A 22142-nucleotide genomic window follows, 5' to 3' on the forward strand; every position below is an offset into this window, starting at 1 on the left:
AGGCTGACTTTGCCAAAAGCTTTTAAGCTTTTTGTTTGGCTGGTTGGTTTTGTGAGGGAGAGGGCTTGGGGAAAAGAAGAGAATAGAGATACAAGAAATGAAGGGAAGCAATTAGATGGGTTCCCAGAAAAGATACTGGACTCCTAGACAGGATGCATACACAAAAATCAAGGATGAGAAGGAATTTTTTAATCACTTTCCTTCCCTCCAATAAAGAAGCTTTGTTGCTATTTAAGCTGACCGGTTGCTCAAGCAAGTAGCTTAACAAGGCTTGTAGAGAAAACCACTGCTAAGAGTTGCTAGCTGTAAGTGGCTAAGCAGACATCAGTCAACACACAAGCTGGTTCTAACAGTGGTTCTGCACACTGGAATTTCAAGTTAATAGAGGGCAGAAATTAAAGAAGTTTGAGAACCGTGCTGCTATGCAGACACTCGTAATTAGTGCTGTCATTTGCTCTCAACTTTCTGCTTCATTCTGGTTATTTCCATGAAAACACATCGACGCATTACTAAAATTAAGGTTACAATTGTTACATCAGAGACTTGTTTCTAAAAGTCACTTCAAATGCAATTTCATATTAAATTGGCCAGGTAAGGTCACCCGCATACACAAACTAATAAAAAAAGTCAGGACACAGAAAAAGAAAAAAAAAACTCAAAAAACTTGTGAATTCCCCCTCTTTACTGTTAAATCTGTCAGACTGGTGAAAAAAAAAATGTCAATTCTGGACTCAATTTTTTAAAATACGATTGTCATAGAGAAACGAAAACACAGCAAAATAAACTATACAAAGGCAAAGTAGAATAACAAAAAATATTTTACTAAAACATAAGATTTACAGGAGATTTTCCAGACAAGCCATACAAAATGGTCACAAGCTTTTTCTTGGAGGGATTTTTCTACACTTGACAGCAGAATCACTATAGTATTAGTGAAGGTGATGGATGTTTAATGTTCCCATTTTTTGTTCAAACAATGAAGCTTGTCCATCTACAGCGTCTAAGTTAGACTGGGCTAGAGGGTATATTCTAAAGTATAACTGGTTAGCTGCTTTTACCAATGCAATTAGCATCACCATAAAAAGGGAGGAGGAGCCCACAAAATTAAAACAAAAAGCCCCGCAGCTAACCCTGCCTACCTTCATTCACAGTGCTTATACTTAAACCATGACGAGAAAAATGATTAAAAGCAGAGATGTGCTGCTGCTTTCAAACAATTTCGTAACAATCCAGATGATACTTCTAGCCTCTGCTCATGCGGTACAATAGTGAATTAGGACAAGACACAGATTTGCTAATGTGCATTTAATCACCAAAGGACTGAAGATGTCTGGGCTTTTATTCTGTAATGTTTCTAAGACTGTGTCCATTAAATGCAAACAAAAAAAGGAAGAGGTCTTGGCAGAACAGGAGAAGTGATGCACACTTGATGTTCAAAGCGCATTTAAATATTATTCATGGCATATAGCCTAGTCCATGCTCTGGCTGTAAAGAAAAAGAAATACATTTAAGAAAAGATGTCGTTTTCAGGCTTGGTTAAAGTAATTTTAAATTCATATTCTTAAATATCTCTTTTATACCACTGCTGCAAGCACACAAAATGTATCAGTTCAGAGATTTTTAAGTACAATTTTGAATTCCAGCAGCTGTCAACTTTTGTATATTATAGAAACACTCTGACAGCAGTGGATCCAAAAGTGAACAGGCACAACACAGTAACTCTTCCATTCCCCGATAGCCTGTAACAGATGCACCAATATCAGACAGCTGTACTTTTCGGAACCTGTTCCTTAAACTGCAGAGGACTGGCAGTAGAATGCTCCTCCATTTTACCAGAACTCCAAATTAGACAGACTAACATATCAGGAGCATCAAAATTCAAGACAAAACAGATCAAGAGAGCTGCTTCTTCTATCAAGCCTCACAGAATTAAAAATAGATCACTGCAGACACATTCAGGGCACCTGGACTATGACTGTGTGCAGTAATTTTTTGTTTCTCCAAGTTGCAGACATAAAACTAGAGGTCAGGATTTACATACCCCAGCCAGTGAGTAATTAGCTATTCCTAAAACTAGAAAAAAAAAAAAAAGTTAGAAGATACATCACCTGTTTCTATGGCTTGGGCTTCATTGGTCTTCCATTGCTCAGCTACATCATTTGCTAGTGGATCATCTGGATTGGGAGCACTTAACAAAGCCTGGATTGATAGCAGAACTGTACGAATCTGCAAAGCTGGGGACCATTTATCTGAAGAAACATTTATAGCACTATGAAACACCATATTCACCACAGTTTACAGAAATAGCAAGTTCTTCCAGATTAAAGAAGAAGCAAGATATTCTTTGAACGGATGAAAACTCTTTTTAGGGTCAACTTACAAATATCTGTACTTAATACAACAAGAAGAAAGAAAACACAGTAACACTTACCTTTCAAAATATCTAAACATATTCTTCCCAGCTTGTCTACATTAGGATGGTAAATTTTGGTCATGAAACGTACTTTAGGAGCTGCCATTGGATATTCTTCTGGAAGGAATAGTTCAAGTTTAAATGTCCCACCCTCAAAGGGGGAATCCTGTGGACCTGCAATGACCACATGAAAATAGCGTGCGTTGCTTTCATCTGGCTCCGCTTTTATCCCAGGGACTGGCTCCGCCAGCAAGCGCTGGGTTTCCTAGAAGAAAAGGAGGCAATGAAACAAATAAAACACATTTAAAATAAACATGAACCTGTACAAACCATTTTAAAAGCAACAAGCATTCATTTAGCCTATATTCGCAGAAACTATGTTAAATACCCTAAAGTCAAAGAACATCTGCAGAAAGATGAGGCTGTGGTAAACTGGTAGATCCTGTAGATCCTCACCTGTTGTGTGCTTCTGTAACACACAGTACTAGATAACTCAGCTGTCCTCAATTTTCTTAACTTCTGATTGAACTATTGCCAAGCTGCTGTGTTTTTCTCAATATACTTAAAAGCACTTTAAAGAATAGCACAATGAAAACACCAAAAGCATTTCCCATTCTACCTTAAATAGAAACTCCCAGAAGTGAAAAGCCAAAGGGATTAATCACCTGCAGAAAGTGTTCAAGGTTTACTCTTAACATGAGTGGACTGGTTTATTACACTGAACATTTGTACTGGAATCAGATCCAACTTCGAAGAATTTAAAGTGCTACTCTGCTGCAACACTGAAGGTGCACTTTAAGGATGTTTTATATATTTAGACATAGATATGCATAAATAGCTTTGGTGTGAGCACTTTCAGCCTACATATAACCATGTTTAAAGTCACCCTAACAGACAGTAGGAGACAGTCAAGATGTTCTGAAAGCAGCAAAATTAGGAAAAGCCAGTCTCCTACAGTGACCTGGTTTCTTTGTTGCTACATTCTTCTGCCAATCCTACCTCAGGCACCAAGCAGTGACCATAGCTAAAAGCTGCCCATCCTGCAAATGCCCTGAGCAGACAGACCAAGTCCTGTACATCTTGCCTTTCCTCTACTGCCTGTCTTCACAAGTCTTATGGGCACCATTCGGGGTCTTACAAAAAAGATCCCATGGCCAAAATGGACAAAAGGACACTAGGCAAGGACAAAAAGTCCTGCTAAAGCCTCATTTCCTCATACAGTTTTACCCCCATTTCCTCTTTCCTTCTAAGCTTGCTTTTACTGTGTACAGTTAATTTTTTCACCACCTTTCTGTGTTGGCTTTCACAAAGAAAAATTAACCTGTTTCTACTGACAGAAAATGTCAACTTGTAGGTATAACATTAATTTATTACTTTGGTTTTATAGCATATTTATTCCATATATCTACAATAGCACTTCCGGGGATGGGGCATCCACGATTTCTCTGCACAACCTGTTCCACAGCCTCACTACCCCCACAGCAAAGAATTTTTCCCTAACATCATATCTAAACGCACTCTCAGTTTGGAGCCATTTCTCCTTGTCCTGTCAATACACACCGTTGTAGTCAGCCTCTCTCTAATACAGTATGTCTCTCTTTAATACAACCACTAAACAGACAGGTTACCTCTACTTAGCTAAAAAAATTCTTCAAATATAAATTCGCTGCTACATTACTCTTGCAGAAACCAGTGGACACAGCATTTAAGTGATACGGCTGTCTTAACACAGTTAACTAACACCTCATTTTACAAAAACTAACCAATGCATAAAGAAGTGAAGTCACGGTAATTAATTCCAAAATCCAATCACTCATCTCTGAATTGTCAAGGTCCTACACATCATAATATAGAATTTATTACTATGTACACATGCAAACCTAAAACTAAATATATCTGGTGTGCTTCCTTGTTGCAACTACATATTGTCTACTTATCTGCACAGACATGAGATGCCGCTTAGACACCTCACTGGAAGGCCATCCAGGCTTCTTAGGGCTGTCTACATTTACTTCTGTGAGTATATTTTAAATTATACACATAATTTTATAACTTATTCATTTGTATTCTGCTGGCTATTTACTTGTCCACTAATTGTGTAGAAAAGCGCTTATAACAAATTCTGATAGTTTACGTTCAGTGGTATGAAAAGTCAGTAAGAAACTACAAGTGCATAAACCATTCTCAGTTTCTTTCCGCCAGCTGTCAGTGTGAGTGCTGCCCCAGGTAAACGGGACAATTTGGGTTTCTGCCTGTGAAGGACCATATACTGTTTGACAGTTCTGGCAGAGGAAAGTGTCTTATGCTAAACATAAACTAACGTGAGCAAACTGAAAACTTAAGAATAGGGAACTTATGGAAAAGACAGATGGACTTTGCCAGAGATGTGCTTGTAAGCAAATTGTGGCTTTGGTTCTGATGGGCACCCTCAAAAACTTTTTTTTTAATATTAAGAATAACACATTTTAATAGCTGGGCTGATCTCAGCAGTCCCCAGCTCCCCCTCAGTCACCCCAGACCCCAGACTGCCCCCCTAGTTAAGCCAGTATGCTGACTGTAACTATACTGGGCAGCCAATCCTGGCTTAAAATAACCCAGAATCAGCAGTTCTCTGACAGCAGCATCAGCACTTCTACCTGCCAGCATATCTGAGGGAGCAATGCCTGGCTGCAAGCTGCACATTCTACCACTAAAAACCATTCGTCCCATTTGTCAGTAAACAACAGGAGAGCCCATACATGAGAAAAACAATTCTTTCAGTGCAGGCACTGAAATACCTCAGGGGCTGTACTACCGTGAGCATGTCACCCCGCTCAGAAAGCCCTTCGTGCCTCCACATTCTGTGAGCGTGGTTATCTTGCTACAAAACATCCCAGAAGAAGAGAGTGCGAAGCAAAGCGTTTATGCTGCGTACAGCCACACGAGTACTGAGCCTACTCTGAGCCCACACAGGCCCCCTGGGGAACATTAATATTAGATGAAAATTCCCTTAAGCAAGCACACCTTGCTCCCTGCGCTGTGCACAGAGCTCCACCACTATCGGTGTAACCGAAGCTGTTTTCAAACAGAAATGAGGATGAGGGAGCTGGTTGACACTCATCTTTCACACCTGCCAGGCTCTGCTGCAGCAGAGAGAAGCACCAGGCTAAACCTCTCCGATACACTCAAACTGAAAGGCCACGATCCCACATGAACAAACCTCACTGCCCTTGTGCAAATGCTTCAGAAAACACATCTTTTTAGCACTGTATAACACAGACAAGCCCGTCAGACTGCAGGAAACAGCAAAGATGCTATTTATTGAGAGAACATGCAATGTTTGTAACTTAAATACATCAACACCTCCTAAATTCTGACAGTAAAGAAGGTCTTGTCCTGCAATTATGAAGACATTAACAATAATATTAACAATCTTAAATATATTTGGGGAAACATTATCGAAAAGGAACAGAGAGGGAGAAAATAATCAAAAAGTTACATAGTAAGATCTACCTAAGCATATAAAATGCTTAAACATACAACTAGGCCCAATTCTAAAGTGATTATAGGAACTTGATTTCCACGTTTTAGGGTAAGATGGACAGTTGCAGACATGCTGATACTAAAATAAATTTTATTTGCCATAAAACTTGCAAAAATTAGTCATATTCGAGAGAAAAAATTTTGAGTATACAGGCAATGCTATGCACCCAGTCAGGAAGCTGACCTGTTTATAGATTTTAATTCTTTTAAGTGTATATTGCCAATTAAAAAAAAAAAAAAACCCAAACAAATAAAACACACACACACAAAAAAAAACCACCAAAAAACCACCAACCCACACTGCAAAAAATAACCACCTACCGCCTTGTACATCACCCACAAGAGAATGATGAGATGTGGACGAAATACGGAAATGTTGAACTACACATTGATCTTATTCTCTAATTCCCAGAGGACAGCTACCCAACAAAAACAAGTCTCTCAAACGCGTTCAAATAAATCAATGAATGTTTAATTTCTTTTAATTAAACTTTTAACTTATCACGTTTTTTAACGAATCAGGACAACTGAACACATGCAATACTTGACTTCCCACTTCTTTTCAGGCAGTCTTTCTTATACCTTTTTAACTGAGGAAGTGAGTTTTGTACACTCTGTTACTTCTTCCACTTCCCCCAAAACTGCCTTAATTTAAACCCTTTGCCCAATTTCAGCTGTTCTGTATGTATTGTAAGCTGTCAGTGAATAAGGCTAACCAAGCTCAGTGTTACTGGAGAGGACGTCATGAACAGCTCCAAGACCACTACTGCTGTTTGGCCAGTTTATTCCAACCAAGTGTATACCATCCTTGCCCAGCAAAAATCCTTGACAATAGGGATAAAAAGAGCTGGAACACCCATACATAAACATGCTAAAATGGAAAAAGAATAAATTCAGAGAAAACTGGGTTTTGCAGTTCTGCTGCCCACAATAAATGCTTTTATAACAGAACAGTTAATTTAGTCTTCAACAAGAATACAAACTCCGATCAAGTGTTTTCCAGAACAGTACTATGTAGTGGCTTTTATTAGCTCTCCCCTAGCATACTGAAGTTTCACAGAAGATATTTCAGCACATATTTTGAAAACTCTAGAGCTTTTAATGAAGTTTCCCATGCTGCCATAGGCAGTTAATTCTATTTGTCATACTCTGCAATGTTTTTAAATTGAGAGTTCTTCTCACTCCTGCATTTACTCTACTTTTTCCAATTCCAAGTAATGTAACAATTTCCACTGACTAAAATAAGTTAATAAACCCAAAAAGGAAGATACATGCCAGTCCATACTTGATAAATAACAAATCTGTCAATCACAACTGGTTATGCCTCCCCCCTTTTTATGCCACCCCTTTTTTGTTTTTAATTAAGTGGTTAGAAAACACTGAAGTGTTGAAGGTGTTTTGACAAGCAAAAGCAAAGCTTTCCTTATTAACACAGGTGGCCTGAAGCAGAGTGACAGATGATACTGATGGGACAGATGGTGTAGCTGACATTCTGCATAGCTATTCTCCTATGAAGACATTAAATTGAAAACTAATTGTACCTGAGGGGGAAGAAACTCTCAACCTGTTTTTACAGTAACATATGAGGATAGGAAGCCTCGGGAAGAGAGAGCATAGTGATCTTTAGAAGAGACCAGCAGGAGGCAGACATGAGGGCTTTTCAGGTTGCCAAGACTAAGAGAAGGCACCCAAAGAGGACAGAGGGATCCACAGGAGAGGTTTCATTCATTCTTTAAGCTTTTGCTTGGTTATTCTGCTTGCAGTCGAAGGGGGAAAAAAAGTTACTGAAAAGCTGACATAACCACCAGGATTCTCCTTGTTCATACACACAGAATAAGACAGAGCACTTCTTTAAGGAAGTAAACTGAACAGCCTAGAAGATGCTTACACACATACATACATACATACATACAGGAAAATCAACTGCTAATGAACATGGAGCTATGACCAAGCATACAAAGGAAGAATCCATTAGAAATATACTATTTCAATCACTTTCAGTCTTGCAGAAGTGTTTACAAAAGCCTCAAGCTAACAAGGCCTCAGTAAAAAACAACTAAGAAAAGATTTTTGTGCGCTACCCTTCTGAAAAACAAAAAGCTACTTCAGAAGTCTTGCTTGCTGTCAATAGACTAAAGCAGGACCAAACAAATAACTACAAACAGATAGTGCCAAAACACAAAAGTGGCAAATACTGCAATCAGAAGACTCACCTATGCAAGTACCTCCAAAAAACCCCAAACATTCATTATTTCTTACCTAGCAGAGCCACTGCAGCTGAACTGTAAAGCTTCCCTGTCTGACCGAGACCACTACAGTACTGAAGGAAAAAATTTTGGCATAGAATTAGACAATTTTAAAAGTTTCATTACTTTTTAGAAAGGAGTACTATTCTTTGCTTGGAAAAATAGTGCAATTCTTCCCTCTGTGCTATGGCAGTAGTTAACCACCACAAATTTTACATTGTCTGCCAAGCAGCATGGCTAAAAGTTAGGAACAAATCAATATCAAGCACCTATAAAATATGTGAACTTTAAAGCTACTGTGTGAAGGCCACTAGAATTTAAGAGAAGCTTGCCTGCAAAGTCAGCACAAACCAGCTCAAGGAAGAAATCCCAGCTCCATAACTCTAAACAAATGTGCTTTGCACGGTAATTCAGCTACCTGCATTTCATTTTCCTGACACCCCAGTTTTCTTACTTCACATTCAATATTACTGCTATGCAGATTACTTTACCAAATAAAACATGTTGCTTATTAATCCACTAATTAAATACTGTGGTCTCAGTGAGTGTTACAATTGAAGGAACACACTATTTTACAGAATGGTCTTCCGGTCCACATTGTCCTTTAACACCAGCTGTGAAACCACCTAAGGAACTTCATAAAATCCATCAGAACAAAGGTAGCTTAGAGAAATCACACCACCTGACAGGGTCTGAGTACTGGAAGGTGATAAATGATCAGCCACTGTGGAAAGGAAAAGAAATAACCAAATTTGTGCTGCCTTTCCAGTTCAGCCTTTTATGCACTTTGACTTTTGCCTGCATAGCTGTCTCTTCACCTCACGGTCTAACACAGCAAGTAGCCAATCTGGAAGAAAAGAAACAAAACAAAAAGAAAAGGGAGAAAGTCAGGCAAGAGAGAAGAGTCCCTGATGCAGCACACCACATGTTCCATGTAAACAGCTGTGCCAACAAAAAGCAGGGGGCAAACACATGCTCTTAGAAGGATGGGAGAGGATTCATTTTGGCGAAAGGGCTGGTATAAAGATTTGGGACTACAGTGTTAATCACAGCAGGATACCAGCGTAACAGATTATTCTGTAACCAACCTAAAAAGGAAATGTAGGGCCTTCCTCTTCATTCCAAAGGAAGAAGCTTAACTACCAACTCAGCTAATTTCAGTAACAGATGGTAAACTACTGAATTAAAAGTCTTCATCCATCTATAAAAGTCTTAAACACTAAAGACTCTGCAAGTCTTATTTGTTATAAACAGTTATCTAAAAACCTTTTATACCACTAAGACTACAGAAAAGCATCCTTATGGCTAGCAACTTTATGCTAGTACCTTAAAAAGAGAGATAATATCATCCGGAGGCTGACGTATCTGTGATAAAACTGTTCTGAAATTTCAAAACACGAAACATTAATAATGGCCTCTTACATAAAGAGAAGAGACTGCAGATCTTAAAGCTGTTAAATATTTAAAATGGCACAATATCACATCTTTATACCAAGTCTCAGGGGAATGATTCTTTCCTCATTTTTACCAGCTCAATTCACTAAGCAGTAGTCAAGCAATTTTCCTTCAGTATCACCTACTAAGACAGACGTTACACTCTCATAACTTTGTCAGACCAAGTCAAGGTACAAGTCCTCTCTAATCTACATCAGACAGTGAGAAAGTGTGGGCAGTATCTTCCCTCACTTGTAGGTTCGACTAACCCTAGCTTTATTCAGAACAGGGAAGACAGATGATGTATGCAGACTTATCTATAATAGCAATTACAGCTCAGGTATGAGTGTTTACTGCTGCCACCTTGCCAGAAATCACCATTCTGCAAATCTACTGAGAAAGCACACCCTTGTCAGCATTCTCAATTCCACTCAGGAAAAGTGAGCCAGGTCTTCTTAACTAGATCTTTAATCTGAAAAATGCTGACTGACAACATAAAAACTCTGCTGCCATCCAGTAAAGGACAGTGACTTCCAAAAGAAACCATGGAACAGCTGGCACTGGCTGTTGATAAAAGCATCTTCCATGAGTACAAATGAAAAAAATCTGCACATCCCTTGACAAGTTTCTTCCACAGGTGCTACAAACGAAGGCCTCCGAACAGCCAGATACAAACCAAACTTTTTGCTAACCCTGGCCAATTATAAAAGGAACAATAGGATGCAATGCAATACTGTAGGAATAGTCCCAAAATGGCCAAAAAGAAGCATTACTTGTAAAATGAAAAAGGTACCCCAACTGAAAGAAATCCACAGCAGCTTGCCCCTTTTTTTTTTTTTTTTTTTTTTTTATTTGTACTTGTATTTGGTATTATCAAATTTAACTGCATTACCAACTGAGCACATGTACAGGTTGTATGTGTCAAGTTGCTGGCAGCAGAGGGGCTCCAGGGGTGACCTCCATGAGGTGAGGCAAGGAGCTGTACCTCACCAGACATAGCCAGCTCCAAAAACATGCCACAGGACATGGGTGAACCCATCAGCCAAGCTGGTGGCACACCTGGGAAAATGTATTTAGGAAAGGACAGAAAACAACACCACACAGAGAGCAGCAAGGGGTAAAAAAAAAAAAAAAAAAAAAAAGGAAAAATATGTGAGCAAAACTAGTATGAAGACCAAGGTCAGAGAAGGACAGTAAGGACGAGCTCCAGGCACTTAGTGCAAAGATTCTCTGTAGCCTATGAAGGACCACAGTGGAGCATTTCCCACACTGTAGCCCATTGAGTATACCACTCTGGAGCACAGGAAAAGTGTGAGGAGGAAGGAGCAGCAGTTGTGGACTGTTTTGAACAACCTGAACAGGTTGTTGTGGACTAACCATAAACCCCCAGCCCCAGCCCCTTGCATCCACCAGGGAAAGGGGAGCTGGGGAATAAGAAGTGAAGGACTGAATGTGAGTATTGGAAAAGGGTGGCAAAGATGTTGTTTAATTTTGTCTTTTGTTTCTCACCATCCAATTCTATCTTACCTGGAAGCAAATTAATTAATGTGCCCCAAGTTGAGCCTCTTTTGCCATGATGATCATCAGTAAATAATCTCTCTTTGTCTTGAGCCATGAGCTTTTCCTTCCTATTTTTCCCCCTGCCTGGTTGAGGTGGGGAGAGAGTGTGGCTGGGTGAGCATGAGGTCAGCCCACCTCATCATAAATCACACAGTAATTTCTAATCTGTGTTTGAGCTGTGGTATCCAGAGCCACTTTTAGAGAGAATGCAGTAGACAGTTTCAGACTCCACAGATGATACTGAAAATTAAGAACTTTTGAGAAAGAGATGACAGACTTAAAATTAAAACCACCAGCTCCATTTCCTGCTACAGCTGAAACGATAACACTTATCACTTGCAGAGCACCACATATAACAATTTATGTGGGAGAAAATGTGATGAGGAAAAAGAGAGATCTTTCAGTTTAACTGATTGCTCATCAGTCATTTCAGTATTAGCTTCCTCAGGGAGATCAAACATTTGCTGCCAAATCCTCCAGGCAGGTTTCTAAAACAGATGAAAAGACACTATCAATAGCAAAAATCAAAGAGATTTTTTTTTTAATTACATCTAAGTTCCACTAATTTTTAGTCATTGGGAGTGGAAGTCCTTTGTTTCATTCTTCATTGGCCGCTGAGTTTACAATTAAGTCAGATTGCTTTTCTACACACCATTTCAGCATGGTTCTCAGTCCTTCTGGATTAACTTCACTCACATCTGTAACTACCTCTGCCATTTCCTTTCCTCACAAAATACAAGTTTGCCTGAATAAGAAGCCCTAACTTCTCAGCAGCAGTGCTAATTTGAACAGTCATCCTTAAACGTACTCCCCTCATCAGCCCAAGTGTTTGCAAAGCCAGATAACAGATGAGATCACAGAACTGATCCGGTTTAAGAAATAACCTTTACTGTAGAGTTCTGAGCCAAATCAGTTTCTCAGTCTAAGTTCACCTCAGTGGCACAAAAATTTTTGTGCCAGCACAGTCCAAGCTGAATCTGTTCATACAGTAAGGCTGTTCAACCTGAATCAGAATCATAAAACAGCCTGGGCTGGAAAAGACCTTAAAGATCACCCAGTCCAACTCCTCTGCCATGGGCAGGGACACCTCCCACTTGCTCAGAACCCCATCCAACGCAGCCTTAAACACTACCGGAATGGGGCATCCACAGCTTCACTGGGCAACCTGTTTTAGAGCCTCACCACCCTCACAGTAAAGAATTTCTTCCTTGTATCTAATCTAAACCTGCCCTCTTTCAGTTTGAATCCACTCCCCTTGTCCTCCCTCTATCAGCCCTTGTAAAATGTCCTTCTCCAGCTCTTTGGTAGGCCTACTTTAGGTACTGTGAGGCTGCTACAAGAATGAGCAGATTGATCACTTCACAAATTTCCAGTTAAGCCAACTTCCCTAGGAGGTAACTTCACCTCATGCAGCTCTCTGCAAAAAACAGAAGTACAATAACCAGCTTTGGCATTTCAATTCAGACTACACAGAGAACACATTTCTTTCATACTTTCATTCTTACCACAGGTAACCCATTCCAGTTACCAGTGTCACTACCTTCCAACTACATCCAATAGTCCAGATTAATTCTGGGGTATGAAATAGAAATTTAAGGCTTTAGTTAAAGCACTATATTGGCATGGTGACAAGTTATAATTACTTGCCAAATGACAATTCTTTCCTGTCTGACTGTGATAAGGGGGAAGATCACACTGATCTCCTTCACCGAGGAGTGATAAATTGAACACAAGAAGGTAAAAAAGCATGCACATTTTTGCTTTGATTTTTGAGGGGGAGGCAGTATGAAAAAATTAAACTTACCAGTCAAAACTGTCTTCTACATATAGGAGTAAAGCTGCCTCAGAAAACTACAAAGACTTAATTCAAAACTTAGTATAACATTACATCACGTTTTGGCACAAATTCCTCCAGGATCTATCAATTCATTAGCTACAACTATTTAAAGAACTGGTTGTAACCAGCATTACTGAAAATAAATTGGTTACCTAAGCAGATGTCCTATTGTCAGAGAGATTTCAGAATGTTTACATTAGAACTGTATCACTGTAGAACAACTTCGCTGAAGAAAATCTCCTGAAAATAACATTACCTTTTAGGATGAAGAAAAAAAGGATTAGCAAAGCCTGTTAAAATGTTAAGCAAGGGTCAAACATCATAAATAGGAGGCTACACTTTGGTTCTCAAAAGCCAGCCTTCACATGAATTCTCTTCCTTGACACATAATCCCCAAGTGCCAGCATTCCACATGCCCCTGCTTCCTGGACTCATTACTGGGCTAGTGGCTTTTGTACATTAATGCTTCTACCACCCTGCAGGTTCCCAGACCCCACCACCAGCCCCAACTGTATCTAACACCACCTCCCAAAAAAAAGGCAAGAAAACACGTTTAAAGTGTCAACATTTCAAAGGCATCAGCTGTAAAAAAATAAAGAATAAAACAATGGTACAGCAGATTTAGAAAACCTTAACTAGTACTCAATATACAGACAGTTGTCCAGCAAATTGATACTACAGCTCCCCTAAGGAAGCACTGTGAATGAACTCTGGATTGCACACAATCCTCTCACACACTTCTGGCTCTCCAAATCCCACCAGCACACAATTTTAACCACTGCAAAACCACTTGCAATGAGATGAAGACAAATGTAGTCCAACTAACAGTGCCTTCCCAGAAGGAAAATAAAAAAAAAACAACAACCAGAATCTACCCACTCTTGGAATAAGACCTTGTAGCCAAGCAGTAACATGAAGAGGGGCATTTTAAGGTCAGCAGCACTCTCCCCTGAGAATGACCTCATTCTTGAATTTTCCACCGCAAATTACAGGATTTTGAAACTGTGAATCTGAAATCCTATGCAAATTCCTAGAGGATTATCTATGTGATAGCACAGATAGAGCTTTTCATGGTGCATCTCCAGCCACTGTAAAGTAAGGCATAACTGAATTCACTAAGCTGAGCGTAAACCATTCCTGCAGTTACACTGATAAAGCACATTTGCACTGGAGGCTTGCATTAATGTAAGGTGTAGAGTCAACTGTCCAAGTGTGGGAAATGCAAACAGTAATTGATACTGAGCTTCTACCCAAACGCTGTCCACGCTGGGTTTGCATGGCAAGGTTCGGGTAGTGGCGGGGCACTGCGGTGCTTCTATGAGGAGCTGCCAGAAGCCTTCCCCCATGTCCAACAGAGTCACAGGCAGCCAGCTCCAAGACAGACCTACCCCTGGCCAAGGGTGAGCCCATCAGCAATCGTGGTGGCACCTCCGAGGTGATATATTTAAGAAAGGGAAAAACCCACAATCGGAGCAGCAGCAGCCAAAGAAATGAGATTATGTGAGAAAAACAACTCTGCAGACACCAAGGTCAGTGCAGAAGTAGAGGGAGGAGGGGCTCCAGGTGTGGGGGCAGATTCCCCTGCAGCTCATGGTGACACTGCCTGTCCCCCTGCAGCTCACAGATGACCCCATGCTGGAGCACATGGATTCGCCCACAGGAGACTGACCCCATGGGAAGCCTCCAGTGAGCAAGCTCCTGGCAGGTCCTGTGCAGAGAGAAGCCCATGCTGGAGCAGGTTTGCTGGCACAACCTGTGACCCACGTGGGTGTAAGCTTGTGACCGCCACTGAAGCAGCCTGCTCCTGAAGGACTGCAGCCTGTGGAAAGGACCCACAGTAGAGAGTTTGTGAAGACTGTAGCCTGTGGGAAGGACTTATCTTGGAGGAGTTCATGGAGGGACTCCATGCTGGAGTGGGGGAAGAGTATAGAGTCCTGCACCTAAGGAGGAAGAAGCAACAGTGAAAATGTGTGATGCACAGAACACAACCCCCACTTCTGATTCCTCTGCATCACTGAGGGGTAGGAGAGAGGAAAAACAGGAATGAAGTTTAGCCCAGGAAGATGGGTGAGGTGGTGGGGGAAGGTGTTTTAAGATTTAGGTTTATTTTCTCATTAACCTACTAGAATTTGATAGGTAATAAATTAATATAATTTCCCTGAGTCAAGTCTGTTCTGCCCATGACTGTAATGGGCAAGTGATCCCTCCCTGTGATTCTCTTGACCCAGGATGCTTTGGTTGTACTTTCTCTTCCCTGCTCAGCTGAGGAGGGGAGGGACAGAGCAGTGTCCAGTCAGGGTCAACCCACCACACCATCTACAGCAAAATTTGCAACTTGCTTCTCACTGTAATTCCACCAGTCACAAGTAACTACAAAAAAGTGATTTTGCTTTGCGCTATTACAAAAACAAATTTTGATGATACTCTGATAAATTTAACAGACATGTATAGTATAAAACTGTATGAAAAGCAATTAAATCCATTGGCTTACTATAGGTTTGTGCCTCAAAGTTGCTCAAGTATTATACAAGATGGCCCAAACAGAATTATTGCCTCTATCTGGGTTATTTGCTTGGGTTTTCCTCAGTTTTTATTCTACAGGGTCTACTGAAAGCTTCTTTAAGGAAAAGGTTGTGAAAAGCTACCAGTGTCCTCTTAAAGATCTGTTATTAAGACTCCATATTTTCTTTTTAAAACTTAACCTGACTAGACCTAACTGGAAAGTTTTCTCATGCTCTGGGCCTGAGCCTTCTTCTCAGCTTACCTTCCATACCTGCACAAAGCATCTGTCCTGCCAAGCTTCAGGCTTCCAATACCTGCCTGTATTCCCCTCCCACCATCCCAGCCAGCCCAGGCTATATTGGTCACCTGGCAAGAAGACCCAAGGAGGGTTGCAAACAGCACATGTATTATCCTTCTACCTTTCTACACTTGGGGGGCAGGGGGAAGGGGGAGAGAAGAGCAGGGAGAAGACGGTTTTAAGAACAGTACAAAACCAGTGCTGAAAATGCCCAAAATTTTCACCCTTCTACCAAATTTGAAGTTATCCACAAGATTCAAATGGCATACAAGGTGCAAAAAGACATTAGGTTCTCTCACAAATGCCAAGGAATGGCATTCTTCAGAAGTGATGTTTTCTGTACCTAACCACCATCCAAAGAAATACAAAACACCACAAAAAGGTATTAGGCTTACCTCAAGTCCTTTTTATTTAATTTTTTATGCAGGAAATAAAAAAGTGATCAGAAATGTCAGAGAAAAAGTAGCAGTGACTTAAATTTTAATGTGGAGACAGAAGTCCATGCCTCAAAAAACCACAGCTTTCAAGAAAAAGAAAGAAACTTCAAACTGGCTGCCATAAGCACTTTTAAAGAACTTCTAGAAAGTTCCAGCTGCAGGTTAAATACCTGATTTATATTAAAAAAAAACCCCAAACATATAAGGGAGATTACAGTGACCTCTACTATAGAATGTTCTAAGTGCCTAGCATCACACAACAAGAGAATCTCCACAAAACCTCCCAGAAATTTCACATTTTGAAGCAGCATTTTGTAGCAATCAGTCCAAGCATTCCCAGAGTCTCCAAAAATACAGCAAGCAGGAGTTCACTACAGATAATGGAAATAGCTTCACACAGTGAATAGCAAGGAATGTCTATCTCAGACAACACCACAGTATCATGCAGGGGAGGAAATCAAAGCCTCTGTAATATAACACTGATAATTTCATTAGAAAAAAAAAATCTGAAGGAGTCTCAGCTCCTGCTTCAGACGGTTACTTCATGATAGGAGCAGCTGCAGTGATTGTAATAGAAGCGCCAATAACAACAGCCAACCGAAGAGACCCGTGCATCAAATCATGAATGATGAGATCACTGCAGCAATGAAAACCGCAGGAAAAGAAGGAACATTTTAAAAGATGATATGGGGTAATATTGTCCATCCCATTCACATACTCTGACTGCACTTGACACAGCAATGAGGTGGACTGAATGTCAGCCAAGAAAAAAATTCAGATGCAATTCAATTCCTTACTCGACTGGAGGTACGTGACTTTGCAACATGGGAAAGAATTGATGTAATAAGTGTTTGAAAGTAAAAGCCATTGGGCTTATTTATTGTCTGTTGCAAAGGCTCACCTTTTAATACTGGAAATAGTAATTTTTCTGAAAAAAGTTTAGAGCATCAAAACCACACATCTGTGTAAATGTGACAATCACACATTTGAATTTTATCTTACATTAATAGGTTTTTTTGTCAAGATGATCCTCACAGGAACCCTGATGTTGAACTACTGAAGAAAACAAAAACACCTCTTCCCTATTCACAAGATACAAGCCTTTCCAATTCTGATTATGTCCTTAAAGATTCAAAACTGCATCGATGTCTTCTAGTCACCATTTGTGATGTGCTAACAGTCATAATTCTAAAGCAAGTCATCTTTTGAACTTACAGACCATTTCCACACACGCTTTATTAAAGTCTGTTTCTACACAATCTGAGGACAGCAAATTTGGAATAATTCTGTATCTACTGCAACAATTTCTTTGCGACACCCATACTGTCACCTTTTCACTGGATTTGAAGAAAGTATTGGAACCATAAACGGAGCTCTTGCAGTGACAAGGAAAGCTCCTGCTCTCCTCCTGGGCTGGATGACAGCCCGCGCATAGCAAAGGCGCAGGCTGAGGAGCACAGGGCTGCAAGTCAACCTGAGAGCCCGGCCATCTGCCAGCAGTCGCTCAAGACAGGGAATGCCAACTGCATTCGGAGCCGCCAGCCAGGCTCAGGGCGGCATTACAGTCCAAACACATTCCCCTAGCCCCAAGCAGCCATTGATGGTCTCTCCTGGATGACAACATCTCCTGGATGATGCCCGTGGCGAAAAGGGAGAAGGTCTTTTCCTAAAATTAACCTAAGCCATTTATTTATTATAAAATTTATTACGGTGCATAACGTGAAGATTTAATTTTCTTTACTGGAGTTATTTTACCGTTACTCAGCTCTTTCCTATCTCTCTTCCATTTCCTTTCCTGATCATCCAAATTCTCACTAGCCACTGAGTTCACTCCCTCCCCTCTAAGGCATCCAGAATAGGAAATTTAACACTAAAAATCAAAATTGGCCTGACAGGAAAGATCAAAACAATTCTCACTCAAGACTCCTGAAGACTTAAGCAGGCATATTTCTGGGTCCGCACCTCTGCAGCTGTGATGTTTCAAAATATGACTTTGCACATTTTTGAGGCTGTAGGAACTAGTCAGATTCAAGTCCTAGATCATACACACATGTGGGCAACCTAAGGAATGCACAGCACAGGAGCTGAAGAGTTGGTCATCTAACACAACCAAGCCAAGATTTAAAAGTTCTAGACGGGCTGCAGACAACTTACAATGCAAGCATGCAAACACCCAACACACCATATGTCTAAGGGGGCTCCTTCACAGAAAATCTGGTGAGTCTCTTTTGTCCACCGCCTTTCTTCTCCAGGAACAGAAACAGTCCCACATCAGCACACAATTTCAAAGTGAACTGTGCAAATTGTGCGTTTTTTGGGTTTTTTCCTAGAAAAGCACAAAGAAAACAAAAGTACCAAGAACAAAATTTATGCACCAGCGTAAGTGGGTGCACTTCTCGGTTGTGTTCTGGGGAACTGTCAAGAGCAATGAAAATTTAATGGAGACACCAGCCTCATGACTGAGCTCTTACTGCAACTCTGTGATAAATACCAGTTCCACTGTACTATGAATCACTGTTCTCTATCACACCTGAAATACATTCAGATTAGCATGCTGTGCACTCAGGCAGCTGGATAGGCACCAAAATCTGTAAGATTAGTCTTTATTTTTACTGCTTACGATTCAGAGCACGAATCATAGTTTAGTTCTGTTTCACAGAAGATAAACGTTACTCCTGCCTTATTTTACACCATCATCTCGATCACCTACTTGGTAACTTCACTTCTTAGACAAAATAGTTGCATTTTTTTATTTACTATTTAACACTTTCTAAATTCATTTATTTACAGTGGTTACCAACTGAGAGAGTTTCAGTGCTATAAATGAACACCCATTCACTGTAACAAGCTATGAGGATGCTGTCATTTCCTTCGAGGGCTAACAAACCTTACTGGACTCACTTAATACTTCTTTAAAGGGAATGATAACCCATTCAAGGGCTTCAATTCACACCATTACAAATCGACTAGGAGACAGCAGCTCAGCAGGAACAACCACGTGAGCTACAGGACCGAGCTATGTTTTATAGCTTGCGATACAGCTACCTGTATCTCCAGTAAGTGACTCCAAATTACTCAAGTCTTAAGCTGGAAATGAATCAGAAGGATTTGCTGAAAGTACCCCAAAGTTAAGAGCCCTTGCAAAGCTTGGCAAATCAAGGCCGAAACACGATAGCGAACGGCCAGCACGACACATTAACGTATTGAGTGAGGGCCGACAGCCCCGAGCAAACGCAGCAGTAACCGGCCTGTCCCAGCGTGTACCCCCAGTGCGAATGTCCCCAAGCACACACAGCTGCAGCCCAGGTTTCACCGCTCGCTGTGGCTTGTCCCTCACCATAGAGGAGGAAGCCGAGCACGGCGCCACCGCCGCCCTCCCCCGGCCCAAGCACGCCGAGAGCAGTGCCGCGAAGCCGGGCCTGGCGGAAGCCCCCGGTGAGGAGCCGCACGGCCGGCAGAAGACGGGGGGGGGGGGGGGGGAGGGTGCCCGGTGTCTTTCGAGCTCCGGACCCCGAAGGGTGCGCAGACACCAGCGCTGGGGAGCCCCGGGGGCCGTGGGGCGCCGCCGCCGCCCGGGCGATCCCCGCAATGGGCGCGGGCCCGCGCCCGCCAGGAGGGCCCGGCCGCTCCCGCCGCCCGCGCACGCCCGACACAGCGCGCGGGGCCCCCGCGGCGGCGGCGGGAAGCGGCGGGGGCGCGAGCGGGGCGGCAGGGAGGCGCCCCTGGCCCGGGAGGGGCGGAGGAGGCCGGGGAGGCGGCTCTGCCCTAGCGCGGCCCTGCTCCCGGGCACCGGAAGCGGCGGCCGGCGCGGCGATGCCCGCGGCGCGGGACCCCGGCCCGGCGCGTCCGGCGTCCCCGGCGGGGCAGGGCGGAGCGGCGCGCAGGGCGCGCGGCCGTACCTTGATGATCCTGCGGGGCAGCCCGGCCATCTTGTCTCGTCGGTGCAGGCTCGGGGCGCGCCTCCGCTCGGGGCGCGCGCACGGCCGGAAAGACCCGCGCCGCGCTTCCTGTGGCGCCGCCCTGCGCGCGTGACGCCGGGAAATGTAGGAGAAAGGGACCGGAGTGTGGGGTCCGCGCTCAGCACCCGCCGAATGACGCCGTTGTCAGCGGGGCCGTGCGCTGTCAGCGTGAAACGTCTGCCCCTCCCTGACCTTCAGCTTCTGTGGGCGTCCCTAAACCTGTCTCAAAGATGCCTTAGAACATCAGTACGTGAAAGACAAGGAGCTACTGATAGAGTCAAGCAAAGGGCCGCAAAGGTGATGAGGGGTCTGCCGCATCTCTCTGCCGAGGAGAGACCGAGGGAGCTGGGCCTGGTTATTCTAGCGAAGAAAAGACTGAGGAGGGATCTCATCAATACATAAAAAATATTTCAAAGGTGGGTGTCAAGAGAATAGTGCCAGACTCTTTCCAGTGGCGCCCAGTGACAGGACAAAGAGCGGTGGCCATAAACTAAAACACAAGAAGTTCCAGCTCAACATGAGGAAGAACTTGGCATTGAGGGTGGCAGAGCACCGGAGCACGCTGCCCGGGGAGGCTGTGGAGTCTCCCTCTCTGGAAACATTCAAAACCCACCTGGACGTGTTCCTGTGTCACCTGCTCTTGGTGACCCTGCCTTGGCAGAGAGGTTGGAAATAGGATCTTCCAGCCCTAACAATTCTGTGATTCTGTGGTGTTTGTCTTAATAACACGTGGTGAGTGAATCTCCTTCTTTTTCAGCAGAAAGAGGAATATTGTAAACGTTGGAGTATAATTATTGCACAAGCATACTGGGACATTACCACAGCTGCATAGTAATAGTAACATCTAAGAATGTGCATCGTTATTTATGGGAAATAAAAGCACAGAAGGATGAACTAATTTCCCATAGGTTACTCAGCAGGCCAACAGCACAGCCAGGAATAGAGCCCTATTTACACGATTCCCTGTCAAATGTGTACTTCTCATTTAAAACAAGACTCGTTTTAAACAGGACATAATTTCTGTGTACTCTGGTAGAAAGTAAAGTTAATAGCAATGGCTAATCTAGGAGAAAGGCTCCATGACTCCAATTCTTACTTAGATATCAAAGCATCTTCACTGGGCCATACCCTCAAGACAAACGTAATTGAAAATTATGTACTTTGTTACAGTGCATGCTGAATAACTTTTCTTTCTTTGTTTCTGCCTTCACCCCTTTTTAATTTTTTTTTCTCTTTCACACTTCTCCCAGAATACTGTCCATTAAAGGACTGGCATACATGGAAGAAAACATGGGCCAAAAGGTAGGCTCTATGGGAGTAAGAAGCCACTCAGCTTCTTGAAAGTCTGTGAGACACAACAATGGAGTGAAGCACAGTTGGCTCAAATATATGTTCATCAGTGTTGCATTCAGTGGCCCCTTTCAAATATTGTAGACCAGGAATCTTTCTTCAGTCAGAAGTTGCAGCAAGTCAATCTGGCTTATGTTTTGACATCTTTTGTTGCACAACAAGTGGTTTGTCACATCCTGGGAGCTTTCATTACACCTCTCCTTCTGGCTTCTTTTATGAAAACGCTTTTGAAGTCCACTTGATCGGGAGATGGCAGTGAACAAAAACACTGATTTCTGTTGTCATATCTACGAAGATTTAGATTGTTCCCCTAAGCCATTTTAGCTCCTAGAAGATCTGCTGCAGAGATCCCTGAGTATCCATATGGGGCTGGAAAAGCCATCCAAACTGGCTACTCCACAATACTGACTGTAGACTGTCACCTGTAGTCCCCATTCAAATGGGCATTCATTCCTACAGCCCAACTCCACCAAGGCCTGCCTCCACAGTAGTTATTGAGTGTGTAGTTTCATGTCAAGGGCACATCCCTTTTTATTTGCATTGCTGCTAAAGAGGGCTGCTGCCCTCCTCCTCTGCCACACACT

General features: G+C 42.3%; 1 protein-coding gene across 1 annotated transcript; it reads right to left on the minus strand.

Moving 5' to 3' along the window:
• Nucleotides 1–800: 800 nt before the first annotated feature.
• On the minus strand, nt 801–20293 carry UBE2N (ubiquitin conjugating enzyme E2 N). The gene is made up of 4 exons (XM_066183373.1): nt 20149–20293; nt 2432–2678; nt 2109–2249; nt 801–1485 (listed from the first exon to the last, which is right to left on the minus strand). The coding sequence occupies exons 1-4, from the start codon at nt 20176–20178 to the stop codon at nt 1445–1447; spliced, it is 459 nt and encodes a 152-aa protein (XP_066039470.1). The 5' UTR covers nt 20179–20293; the 3' UTR covers nt 801–1444.
• Nucleotides 20294–22142: the final 1849 nt, after the last annotated feature.

This window comes from Chamaea fasciata, unplaced genomic scaffold (genome assembly GCF_029207755.1).
Source record: "Chamaea fasciata isolate MVZ Bird 193981 ecotype frontalis unplaced genomic scaffold, bChaFas1.0.hap1 SCAF_5, whole genome shotgun sequence".
Classification (NCBI taxonomy): domain Eukaryota; kingdom Metazoa; phylum Chordata; class Aves; order Passeriformes; family Sylviidae; genus Chamaea; species Chamaea fasciata.

Coding starts and splice junctions, on each gene's coding strand:
- UBE2N (XM_066183373.1), bottom strand. CDS start 20,178: ATGGCCGGGCTGCCCCGCAGGATCATCAAG. Junction 2,250..2,431: donor ATGTTTAGATATTTTGAAAG/GTAAGTGTTACT, acceptor ATGTTTCTTCAG/ATAAATGGTCCCCAGCTTTG. Junction 1,486..2,108: donor AGCCCAAGCCATAGAAACAG/GTGATGTATCTT, acceptor TTTTCTTTACAG/CCAGAGCATGGACTAGGCTA.